Consider the following 13,461-nt stretch of genomic DNA (forward strand, 5'->3'; position numbering starts at 1 on the left):
GGCAGTCCTCTGCTAAACCCTCCTTTATTTTGTGCTTCTTGTTTTTTTATTTTACCTGGCAGTCCAGGTGTGAAGGGGTGAGGCCATGGAAAAACATTCAATTCTGCAGGCTTGTCATGAAAGAATCCATTGATTGACCTCTCCATCAAGGAGCACAATGACAAATGGGTTAGCAATTTTCCGCCTCACTTATGGCCAACAATGCACATTTCCACTTTCACTTGCTAGCATTGAGCGTACAGTGCACATACCTTTCGTGGACTATGCAAACCAAAAAAAAAGTTTTACCAAATAAATTTACCTAAATCTGTAATTTATAATGTTTCATTGACCTCCTCAAATAATGACCCAGGTTTGCAAAGTGTTAATCTCAGTCGTTTTTGTATTAGCATGTAAAACAAACACTAATGATTTTCTATTTCACTCAAGGATGTTATTGCATGTTCTAGTGGCTGATTGAATTACTCAGAGTGCTTTAAGTATGTTTTGGGTGGAAATTATGGAAATTAACCAATTGACCTTTGTGGTGACCTTTAGGTTAAGGGAGCTTTGTGGGAAAAGCCTGCTGTGGAGAATTAAAGACATCTATGGTGCCATTTCAAATTTCATAGTAATTTCTTCTGCATTTCAAAAATGAATTTGAATAGCACATGAATAAATGATGGAAACTGATCATTAAACTGATAATTTGTTATACTAAAAAAAAATCAATGGTTGGTTTATCTTATTAAGGTAAGAAGTTCCTATTCTTAAAGTCACCAAATAACTCTGATACTTCTGAGGGCTGCAACTTTCAGGCCGTGAGTAGCTTCTGTCCTCAGATCAGACATGTCCTATAGGGATAAGCTGTCACACTGCTGGGAGCCTAATTGATGCCTCATGCTTTTGAGGAGCAATTATGGTGCCCAAATGTCAAGAGCTAATTTGTGGCTTTATAATGTGGACACATGGGCCAAGGAGAGGGCCAGATCCAGGCCCCTCTGGGAGAATCGGAATAGTTTGCTCAGCAGATGTGAGATGGTCTCTGTAAGTCTGGGGGTGGGGAAGAGCCTTTCAGACGTTGTGAAGTCTACTGCAGAGACGCTCAAAATAACAGTTTTTAAACATTTTGTCACATTGATATGAGCTATTTTGCTCATTATGATCTTAGGTTTTTAACATGCATAATTTTCGCACTCTGAACTACAGGCCTATTGTTTATCCATTTGCAAAAGACATGTTTAGAAATAGCCAGTTTCTAAATGCATGATAGAAAAAGACATGCAACATTCTAAGAGGTGTTTAAAAGTCTTAAAATGCACAACCACTAGTTGGATCGTGTGAGTTGCTCTTGATGTCTCCATAGTGATGCAAACAACAGAACAACATTTTAGCTACAGTTGACAGCTCAAGAGTCAAAAGTCAATATAAAAACATCACATCTTCATTGCCTACTTGAGGAGTGGTAAGACATGCAGTACAAAGTGCGGCAAGGTGATGTGCCAAAAAGGTGTGAAAGGATATTATTAACTCCTCTACACCTACAGCATGTTACTCTTCACAGAAGGATCCTCAGGAAACCTTGTAGATAGTTGATTCACTGTTACTTCTTATATCTTCAGACATGTTTTATTTAAAAGTTTTGACTCATGAAGAACCATTCTTTAACAATTGAACACCACTTTTTGCCTTGTGAACTGTTATGAATACATCAATGATATCTAAAATCAAATGGTGAACTTTTATGAAACTTTGATGTTGCTCATTTTGGAGTGAAGTCAATATTATTTGTATAGCGCTTTTAAAAATGCAAATTGGGTCAAAGCAGCTTTACATCGGCTTGCTATAAAGCTGGATGGCTTTATATCAGTTTTACAGTATTTAGACGGGGAAATAGTTAGTCGAAATAGTGTCATTCTCCTCTGGCCAGACAAAATCAGCAGTTTAAATCTAGGCTAAAGCAGAATCAGATTGTGCAAAGGACTCATCTGGTTCCTGTGATCTTGTCTCGATGGCCGTCTTGGAGACAGGGTCTTCACTGGGGATCAGTCTCTGGGGCTCATCTAGGTGTCCTGGCTGTAGAGGTCATCTCTAGGTGCTGATCCACCATCTGATCTGGATACAGTCTGGATCTGGGTGGCTACGGTGACCTCGGAATAAGAAAGAAACAGACTAATATTAGCGTAGATGCCATTCTTCTAACAATGTAACAAGTACATCAGGTAGTTTTGGGAAGTGTTCCCGATTCCGGTTGACCTAATTAATGCAGCCTAACAATCCTTTAACGGATTTGAATTATAGAAATGCGATAGTATATTATGTGTAAGCCAGGTTAAATAGATGCGTCTTTAATCTAGATTTAAACTGACAGAGTGTGTCTGCTTCCCGAACAGTGTTAGGTAGATTGTTCCAGAGTTTGGGCGCTAAATAGGAAAACGATCTCCTGCCTGCAGTTGATTTTAATATTCTAGGTATTATCAAATTGCCAGAGTTTTGAGATCGCAGCGGACGTGAAGGTCTATAATGCGATAAGAGCTCACTCAAATACTGAGGTGCCAAACCATTCAGGGCTTTATAGGTAATTAGCAAGCTCTTAAAATGCATACAATGTTTACTAGGGAGCCAGTGTAGTGTTGACAGAACCGGGCTAATGTGGTCATACTTCCTGGTTATAGTAAGAACTCTAGCTGCTGCATTTGGAACCAGCTGGAGTTTGTTTATTAAACGTGCAGAGCAACCACCCAATAAATCATTACAATAATCTAGCCTCGAGGTCATGAATGCATGAATTAATGTTTCTGCATTTGACATTGAGAGCATAGGTCGTAATTAGATATATTTTTAAGATGGAAATTTTTTTTAAGTTTTACAAATGCTAGAAACATGTTTTTCGAAGGAAATATTGCTATTAAAAAGTATGCCTAGGCTCCAAACTGATGACAAAGAATTTACAGAGCAGCCATCAAGTATTAGATCTAGGTAATTACATGCAAAAGTTTTTGGTCCAATAATTAACATCTCCGTTTTTTGAGAATTTAGCTGTAAAAAATTGCTAGTCATCCAGTTTTTGATATCAACTATACATTCCGTTAGTTTTGCAAATTGGTAAATTTCATCAGGTCGCAAAGAAATATAGAGCTGGGTATCATCATAACAGTGAAAGCTAACAACATGTTTTCTAATGATATCTCTCAAGGGTAAAATGTAAATCCTGAAAAGTAAGGGGCCAAGTACTGAGCCTTGAGGTACTCCATACTGCACTTGTGATTGGTATGATACCTCTTCATTTACTGCCACAAATTGATGGATACGTATGATTTGAACCATGCCAGTGTACTTCCTCTAATGCCAACATAATTTTCTAGTCTATTTAAAAGAATGTTGTGGTCGATAGTGTCAAACACGGTGCTAAGATCCAGTAGCACTAATAGAGAGATACAACCACGATCAGATGATAAAATCAGGTTATTTGTAACTCTAATGAGAGCAGTCTCAGTACTATGATATGACTGGAAATCCTCACATATATCATTTTTCTCTAAGAAGGAACATAGTTGTGATGGTACTACCTTTTTTAATATCTTTGACAGAAAAGGGAGATTCGAGATCGGTCTGTAATTAATTAATTTGTTGGGGTCAAGTTGTGGTTTTTTAATGAGAGGCTTAATAACAGCCAGTTTGAAGGTTTTTGGGACATATGCTAATGACAATGATGAGTTAATAATATTCTGGAAGCACCTCTTTTGGGAGCTTAGATGAAATAGGGTCTAAAATACAGGTTGTTGGTTTAAATGATTTAACAAGTTTATATAATTCTTCATTTCCAATAGAAGAGAATGAGTTGAATTGTTCCTCAGGGGATCTATAGTGCACTATCTGATGCGATACTGTGGCTGACAGCTGCATAGTTACAATTTTATCTCTAATAGTTTCGATCTTGGAAGTAAAGTAGTTAATAAAGTCTATAAACTAGCATTAAAGCATTACATGTCCAATTAAAAGTATAATAAAGATTTTTAAATTTGTTTTGAAAGAGGTCCCTTATGCTCACCAAGACAGTATTTATTTGATCACAAATACAGTAAAACAGTAATATTGTGAAACATAACTATATAGATGTATATAACCCCCAATTGTTTTTTTTACCCCTAATGTATTATTCAACTGATTGTTCGGCATTGTCCTTTGGCTTTAAAGAGGTCATTTACGCAAAAAGGCTCCAAATAAACAGTTGCAGAGGATATTGTTAGACACCACCCATGTGCAAACACAAATCTGCCCTGAGACTACAACTTAAAACACCAGGTGAGACTTTGCCACTTCCCCCAGTCTGTAAAGATATGAATTATGTACTATTGTAATCCACACGGACTACAAAGCTACCGAGGCTGTATTTCCACAGGTTTGCATGAACTCCTGCCCCATTTTCGCAGCTGACAAACACAGGGCCTTGAAGATCTGAGACCCGGGACATGTTGACATGTGCTGTGGGAACACCTGCAATGTCTGATTGGGCCATAGAGACTGATCCCTCACTTACACACCTGTCTGTGAACCCATGCCACTCTCTCTCTCTCACATACACACACCTATCTGATAGGGTTTCTTTGAGAGCTCTTTGAGGCCACGTCTGAGGTGATGAAAATAAGGGTGCATCCATTAAGTGCATGAGGCAGGGCTGAGAGAGGGCATGGATGAAGGATTTAAGTGTTGCATGTAAAGTGCCTCAGACCACCTGCTAGAAGGACAGACAAAGGCATCTATTTCAGCTCAGACAGATGGAAAAATATTGGTTCTTCAAGTGCCAGGGAGTATTTTGTGATACAAACTCCCTTGCATTAAAACAGTGACCTACTAGCTACTGTGACATTTGCACAAAACAAACAAAATAATTACATGAAACTTAGGGAAACATTGACTTTTTATTTATTAAACCATGTTTTACAGACTTAATCAAATTTATATACGATAATAGAAATCAGAGCACTTGTGATTTTTTTAATTTATCTTTCAGTTTTGAATGGAGCAAAGCTTATATATTCCCACTCATCCTCCACCCTCATATATCTGTTGTTAGCAATCACTCTATGGTTTTAAGATCGGGAAAATCCCACATTGTAACTCTGGTAAAATGTTACAGGTACACTTCCATCTTAAGACAGAGCCTGGCTCACCATCACAGACATACTGAGATCACAGACTATATCGTCATGCTTCAACATAAAATGTCCTCCCATCCGTTTAGAAACTGTGTATAGATGTGCCTCTTTAGTCATTGTTGTGGAAATGTCTCGTTCAGCTGTTAAACAACATTCAGGAAGGTTTAGCCCGTGGTGTTTAAATCTCATATCATCTTCCCTAGAGCTTCTTGCTTGGTTTCATGTGAAAATGCTGGTACTGTCTATCAAAGAAAACAGAAAGCCTAGTGGTGTTTATATATAGGAGGAATTAAAATAATATTTGAAAGTGTATTTAAACTTTTTTTGATTTCACTATTCTTACAGACTGCACAGCAGACACATTTTCTCTTTATAACTTTGCCTGATGTATTTAGCAGGCATCATTACTAAGCATCAGCTGAGATTACTCTAACTTTGGGTTTGACCCAAAAGAAAAGGTCAGTTTTTATTTCACTCAGTCATTGTGTAGCTGTTACCTGAGAAGGTCTCTCAAAAGAACGTTGATGCTGATGAGTGCAGGACAACCCTGGGTCTCAGCTAAAAAGCAGCTTAAAGAGATAGTTCAGCCAAAAATGAAAATGTATTCACCCTCAAGTCATTCCAAACCTGCGACTTTCTGTCTTCTGCAGGACACTCTAGAAATTATTTTGAAGAACGTTAGTAACCAAACAGTTTTTGTCAGCATTGACTTGCATTGGCAAAAAAAGACATCTTCTTTTGTGTTCCACAGAAGAAAGAAATATCCTATTAATAAGATGACATTTAATTAGTTTTCTTTCTTTCCTTACCTTTTTATTATTATTTTATTCAATATTTTTTTATTTATACATTTAAAAATTATATTTTTAGAATCTATGGGTGTCATGCAAGTTAGAACTCTATTGGATCTTTTATGTTTTCCAGATAATAATAATTTCAGAATTAAGAAATGATATAAAACTAAACAAGGTTTTTAATGATAATACTTGATTTAATGGCCTGTAAAATATACTGTGCAGCATGCCATTCCAGGAAAACGTGCTTGAAACAAATCTATTAAAATCACAGAGTCTTATGGCATTCTTCATACATTTGCAATAGGAAAACACAATCTTTCTTGCCCTCCATAATATCATAGCATTGATAAGTAACTCATATAAAAAGAACAACTTTGCCACTATTTCAAAGCACCTTCTACTGTTTGGTCTAATAAAAAAATCTACTTTTAGATGTAAAAATATATATTTATATTTTCAAATAAATAAATACATACAATAAATATGTGTATCAAGAACTGTATAAATAACATCATGTGAGATGGCATCTCCTGTTCTCCACTGCCCCAGTTCTGTCATCTCTGAGCATCATGTACACATTGTTCCTTCAAGTCCTTCTAAACCCATATTGAATATTTCCAGAGCAAAGCAGCTGTTTAAATGTTTGAAACCTCCAAATCCCTCAGTTTCAGTTTTCATGGACATGCTATGCTACTAGTCAGTTACAACCAGCAACAAAGACACCAACTGTACCAACGTAGGGAGTCTTTCGAGACTGTTGTCTTCACCGTCAGTATTGGCCCGTGCATTTCCAGAGCACATCTCAGGTTTGGACACTGTGCCTGTATTTTAGAATCTCCTCCTCATGTAGAGAAGAAACTAGGCATCCTTCTCGCCCCTTAACTGGGACGGATGGTCTCAGCTGTGTCCAAGCACTTCTTTGTAAAGTTCTGGAACTTTTTCAGGGTCCACTGGTCTTGGAAGAAAGTGAGTGAACTTTTGATGTCTTCTAGATTTTGTCCCATCACGTGGCGTGCCGTCCTTGTTGAGAGCCACAAAATATCTCGCTCCTCTCTCCCCATGCTTGTAGAGATTAGAAGAGTATGTATTGTACCAGTTCTCCTCAAACTGCTCACGGAAGACACATTCTGCAGTGAGTTTCTCCTAAAAAACAAAAAACATGTTAGTGAAATAATTCACACATTATTAATAACACAGAGAGAGTTGGTCAAAATGATAAAACATATACGCCATCTAATGGGCTTGAATAAGAACAACAATCATGCAGGATACTTTTTGGTGTTAAAAGATTTCTTAAAAAATCCAAATTCAGCTTACAGAGCCATAAAGCTCTCCCTTGTCATTCATCCCAAGGTAGAGACCACTGTCCACTCCACGGATGCTTATTAATCCAACTGCAAGGCTTATGAATTCCAAAATACCTGGAGAAGAATAAATCAATTGTTCAGGAGATGTTCTTTGAAGTCTGAACCCTCATCAAACTTTGTGAGAAAGTTGAAATGCAATGCATTTTCCATCTGCATAGACTATTATTGAGTAAAAATAAATATAATTTAAAACAACATTTCTTCAGTAGTTCTTTGCCCGCTATATTCAGAAAAGGACAATATTCTGTAAATACTTCTGCTGTAAAGTGCTTTGGAGTTGGTTGTTTATTTATTTCTATTTAGAAATTCAAAAAAGTAACTATTACATTTGACCTTGTTCATATCAAGGTATTGAATTTGTGGGTTCTTTAAAAGTGACCAGAACAACTTTAAGTTGACCTATATGAACTATAAAAACTTTTTTTTAAAGCGTACGGTCAAAGTGGATACATATTATGATTAATATTCTATTTAAACAAATCAACCATGCTGAAAAGAAAGTGGGAAATTACCAAAACGACTGTGGTCCTTTCTCGTGCCCTGCACGCTGCCATCCGGGAGTATTTCAAGGTGAAATCCAGTCCTGCAGTACAACTGTCTTCTCCGCAGGATCCCTTTCAAGTGCGTTAGATCTGCGGAGGTGCTCCGTGACAGTCTTTCTGCTGGAACTAAATGATCATTCAACAGCCCGAGGTTTTCTCCTAGAGGTGGTAGGAAGAACTGTGATCCGACCTGTCCGAAACCCTCCAGGCTCTGTAAAAACGTCCCGATCTCTCCCATAGCTGCCATCACAAACCGCGATCAGAGAAACTTGATCTGGATGTATTTGGTGAAGCAATCTTCCAAAGCTATACCTTACGACGAATAATATCCATGCGAGCACGTCACTTGTAGTGGCTCCATGCTGAGCGCATGTGAAATATCACTTCACTCCAGTAGATTAGGTATACAGACATATCCAGTGGGCAAGAAACTTAGTCACTGCAAACAACTGACTTCAGACAAGTCCTTTAATTTCTGCTCTCATGCTTCGTCCACATTGTGGCCGGTGGTGCTTTCTGACATGAATAACTGTGGAGCAGGTATGAGGCAGCAGGTATGTGTTGTTGTGGGAAGTGCTTTGCGCAGTGAGTGGCTGCTGTGCGCGCGGGGCAGGTGCAGAGATCAGGCTTCTGTGGGCGGGACATATCGGTTTGGTCCAGCCTTGAGTTTTTGCGCACAGTCTCAGTTGTGTGTGTGTGTGTGTTTTAGTTGATGTCTATGGTTGTGTGGGTTAGGTTTTGCATGCATCTCACAAGCAGAGTAAAAATTAAACCCACCTACATTATGGGGAGCAGGAGGAAACTTAAACATTCTGAACAATTGTATAGAAATTGTGGTGGTGGAGAAGATCTTTCGAAAAAAAGGGAGAGAGAGAGAGAGATGTATGTTATAATAAAACGTTATAATATATAATTATTTTACTCTAGTAACTAGTGTTATTATTAGGATAGAAATAATAATGTTATTAGGGTATAATAATAATGTACTTCTGAACCTATACAAATATTTGCAGACGATTGCTGACACATTAACAAACACTGTTTTATATGTTGTATTAGTTTTTAATGTTTTCACATTTGTTCTACAATTTATTTACTGCTAATTTATTTGTTTACTATTTTTAATACAAATAGGTGGTAATGATGGGCAATGGCATAATTATTTTGAACATGGGAATTTGCCCTTTTTTAGTTATAGATTTCTATATTTAATTTGTTGCAATGGGAATATTTGGCCTATATAAAAATCTGAGAAACATGGACACACACACACACACATACACACACACATACACAAGCAAAAACAAAAACACAAATCTACTGATACAGCAAACCCAAACTCTCCTGTAGTATTTTAGCTGAAACTGTTTTCCAACTCAAAATTTTAGGAGTGTAAAAGAAATCCACAAAAAATGAAAAAATGGGCGTCTTCTCCAAATGTTGAAACATAACATTTTGAGGTCTGAGAGCTTTAACTATGACTTCTTACTATGACCTGAACAGAAAGGACAAATGACTGCAAACACAGCTGGTAATGTGTTGATACACCATGTGCTGCTGTAGCGAGGTCGCATATTTCATCTCGCGATGAGTGAGCGCGGTCTGCCCGAGGTGACACAGTCATGATGGCCGCCTTGCGTCGCTTTCTGGCTCTTCGAAACAAGTTCACCAGCTCTACAAACGGTTTAAGCCTCTACTTTAACAGCAGACAGTCATGGAGAGAAAGAGCAGTTCTGAGGCGTGCAGGGACAGGACTGTGTATCACTGTCGGTGGATTCGCTGTTGTTTACTACCAGCACAATGCGAGTCTGCGCGCATTGATTTCTCCGCTGCCAGCAGTGGCTGCAAAAGAGAAGGTATCCATATCTTATAGTAGGCTACATTTTGAAATGTTTACGTTTGTGTTTACATGGAATATTTCTATAGCATCCCAGTTTTTATTCTAAAAAACGTAAAATCGGTGGAATTCATGTGTCATCAAAACTGTCGCTCTCCACTAGAGAGGTGCTGAATTCGGTTTCCCAATTCATCAGTCAGATGAAACAGATGTGATTCTATTAAAACTACATATTAAAGAAATATTGGAACAAATATTATAGGTGTTGTACATATTGGACATGTTATAGATATATACTGCATGCGTTGTATTGACTTATGCTCTGACAGGATCATTTTACTAGGCATGCAAATTCAGTTAACAACCATTTCTCCTGTATTGTCAAAATCTCTTGCCATTTGGCTTTCAGTCAGATTTGTTGGTTTACGTAACTACATCAGTACTTTGATCTACAATATTTTTCTTAGACTCATATTCTGAGAGAGTAATGCCATTAAGCCTATTAGGCCTTTTAAAGTCACGTTTAGACAAAAAAAAAATAACAAATACTATAGGAGAAAAAAACTATATTCTGCTACAAGGGTCATCCGCACATATGTATGTCTTATAACACACATTATTTATTTTTTTCCTTAAAAATGTGCTATTAAATCATGAGATTAATCACATTAAGTATTCTATTTTATAGGTTTAACAATGCAAAAGAACCCTCTTGATTATGTTTACCCTCTTTGATTTTGTTTTATGCTCTTGGTTTTGACTGATGTCAAAAAAGCATTTATCAGACTGTTATTAGATTGATCATTAAACCACACAGGATTGAATCAGTCTTGTGCAACTCTGTCCGCACTGTTCCCTTTTGTTTTTTACTCTTATCTGCTTGGGTCAGACGTTACCGTGAGTTGTGAATTGAGACAGGAATCCAGGGTTGAGGTAACAGGACACGGCAGCTTGGCAGCTGAGTCGACGTTTGACGGGGGTAATAAGTAGCAGGGCACACATTCCCAGGGTGTTTGCACAGTGCCCAGTGGGCCTGGCTGCTGGCCACTGTAGAGTGAGAAGAACACTGTCCTCTTGATATTTCTGCTTGTGGATGTTTGTGTGGATGTGCATGTGTTTTATTTGTAAAGGATGAGGCCATCTACTGAAAGAAGGAAAAACAAGATGGCTAGCACTTTCTCTAATGTCACATCTGTCTTATTCTGTATTTCTATGTCCTCTAATTGAGATATGAATTTGCTTAATTATAGGCCAGTGCATCTGCTGAAGATAAAGAGGTTTCGATGTCAGCCCATGAGCACAGGTTCAGGCTCTTCAGTTCACTGGAGTTTGATGGACAGCTTTATATGACTCCCCTCGACTTCATTGAGTCTGTCACTATGAGTGAACCAAAGAGTGAGTCGCACAAACAGTTAATAATCCTTCTTAGAACTCATTATATAATTGTGTAACTATAGACTACCACATGAAGCTCTCAGAATCCTATAGTGGCTGACAAATGGCAAGTAACACTGATTGACATAAATAATTGGCTCTTCGTGGGGTGTTTGATTGACAGGTCATCTGACCAATAACGCAGAATCTGCCATGAGTATATTAATGTCAGTGGACTTGAACTTGGTGAAAAATGGTGTTCTGACATATTTAAGCGGTTGAAACAAGATACCTGCTGATGTTCATTCGTGTTTATGAACAAACGTTCTTCTAGTAATGTTAGTTCAGAGTTATCTAGTCTTTAATAATGTTCTTAAGACATTAGCACAAAAACATTATTGTACAACACATCATTCATGAAACAGTTTATTTCTGAAGCTTTTTAGCTGGACTTTCGTGTAATGTTTTTAAATGTTTCTACTTGTTTCAGAACATTTTGGGAACTTTTAAAAGCAATGTTCTTGTAATGGTTGCAAAATGACAAAATGGAATGTTAACTTAATGTTTGCATAACCGAAACAAAGTTCTAAAAACCTGGAAAAAACAGGATGTTTTGAACATTCATAGAACATTCATAAATAATGTTGTCATATCTTAATGTGAATGTTAGCAAAATGTTCTTTGGACAAAAGCTAGAGAAAAGCTGGACAAAAGGGCTTCCTCCAATTGACCTAGCCAATCTTAGTTAAAAGGATCATTTACTCACTGTCAAGTTTTCAAACCCGTAGAACGATCATGATTTTTCTGTTGCTGTGCTAGTTGCTGTGTTCATTGGAGCATTTACGCTTCAAAAGGAATTTAAAAGCACCATAAAAGAAAAGTAACAGCCGCTAGGAATCACAAATCGTTTACACTAGTGTTTTTGTTAACCAGATCAACCAATTCATTAATAATTTAAACCCAAAAGGAAGTATGATAGTGTATTCTTCAATTTTTTTATTTCTCCATTTGTGGATTTCAAACAGCATGGCATGAGCAGTAAATAAAGACAGGATTTTCATTTTTGGGTGAACTATACCTTTTATTACCAATATTTGCCTCAGTGAGGAATAACCCTTTTATCTTAAAAGCAAGTAACCCTGCAGGCATAAAATCAACATATGTAGCCGCAACACCTGCATGAAGATAGTCATCTCTCTCTGCCAGCATCACACTTATGACCTATTTCTGTAACCAAAATCTGAAACCAGCTAGACAGACAACTTCTAAACATGTGTGTCAGGTAGTTTACATCTCACATAAAGTGGAAAGGCACTGAGATCGGCCCAGATGGTAGAGTAGATATGCTCTATAAATGTATTTTCAGAACCCAGCTATACTTGTAGGGGAGTTGAGTTTCAACCAGTCATGTTTGCTGCTATCTGAAACTTGGACTTCCTGGAATGTGCAGACGAGAATAAAATGTGAACTGTAATATGGCAGGCAAACATTGCATCACCATCTTTAATGGCATATGCGTGACGGAACGAATAGTGGTATTTATGGTTTTATGCTGTGGCTGTAAAACACAAATTGACTGCATTATATAAACAGAAGCTGCAGTTTGAATTTGAACCTTGTAGTTGTTTGGTTTTAAGTGTTTTTTGTTGTTGTTTGTTTTGCTACCACCGTAAATATTTGGATTTTTATTTCTATATATATTAAATTGTATTGAAAGCAAAAATGAAATGTATACAATTTTTATCTCTTTTATTTAATAAATAATAATTCTATTTAGCTGTCTTTGGCAAGTAATCATGCATTTCAGGAAATTGCACTGTCACTTATATTTTCAGATATAGGAAAAATACCTATTTGTCATTAATACAGAATTATGGTGCATAATCTAGTGTGTTATGCTGTACTCTTGACCCATTTTTTATCTTTTATCTGCTTTCATTTAGAAATTATGATACCATAACTTGTATCTGTATTTTTTAGAAAAGAGGTTTTGGAGAGCCCTCACAAAACAGGTTTGATTTTTCTTTAACTGAATATTTATCTACTTCTGAATTTAGAAAATCTGAATGATACTGAATATATGTGCTTTTTTTAAAAGGATCTAGACAAGATTCTGTCAGATACGCCACCTGTTTGGAAAGGATCATCCCGTCTGTTCCGAAACCTGCGGGAAAGAGGTGAGATCTAATAATCTTGTTATGTAAATTGATTTGTATTGTATAATGCTTTGCCATTTGATCATTATTTACTACAGTAAATGCCTCCAGGCAACTTGACTTTGAGAGGATCTGCTTTCAAACTGCCACCTGTGTGGCTATCATTCTAAATACAGAGTTAATATACGGTAATGGGCAAATTATGGATGATGTGCTTACAATTAAAACAGATAGTGTGATGTAGGTGCAA

At 37.1% G+C, this 13,461-nt stretch overlaps 2 protein-coding genes across 3 annotated transcripts in view; one reads left to right on the top strand and one right to left on the bottom strand.

Annotated features, from left to right (window-relative positions):
• Window positions 1-6,832: 6,832 nt before the first annotated feature.
• LOC306882936 (fibroblast growth factor 20-like) lies at window positions 6,833-8,091 on the bottom strand (the record flags this gene model as incomplete). The annotated part of the gene is made up of 3 exons (XM_079437946.1): window positions 6,833-7,078; window positions 7,253-7,356; window positions 7,815-8,091. The coding sequence occupies 3 exons, from the start codon at window positions 8,089-8,091 to the stop codon at window positions 6,833-6,835; spliced, it is 627 nt and encodes a 208-aa protein (XP_079294072.1).
• Window positions 8,092-9,449: 1,358 nt separating this feature from the next.
• LOC306882928 (calcium uptake protein 3, mitochondrial-like) overlaps window positions 9,450-13,461 on the top strand; it is a 33,661-nt gene continuing 29,649 nt past the window's right edge. For both annotated transcript variants that reach the window (XM_079437934.1, XM_079437935.1), the window contains exons 1-4: window positions 9,450-9,700; window positions 10,932-11,076; window positions 13,036-13,067; window positions 13,154-13,232. In XM_079437934.1, coding sequence (XP_079294060.1) covers window positions 9,467-9,700; window positions 10,932-11,076; window positions 13,036-13,067; window positions 13,154-13,232 — 490 coding nt within the window. In that variant the 5' untranslated portion in view covers window positions 9,450-9,466. The remainder of the gene's footprint in view (window positions 9,701-10,931; window positions 11,077-13,035; window positions 13,068-13,153; window positions 13,233-13,461) is intronic.

This window comes from Barbus barbus, assembly GCF_936440315.1.
Source record: "Barbus barbus genome assembly, chromosome: 17".
NCBI lineage: Eukaryota > Metazoa > Chordata > Actinopteri > Cypriniformes > Cyprinidae > Barbus > Barbus barbus.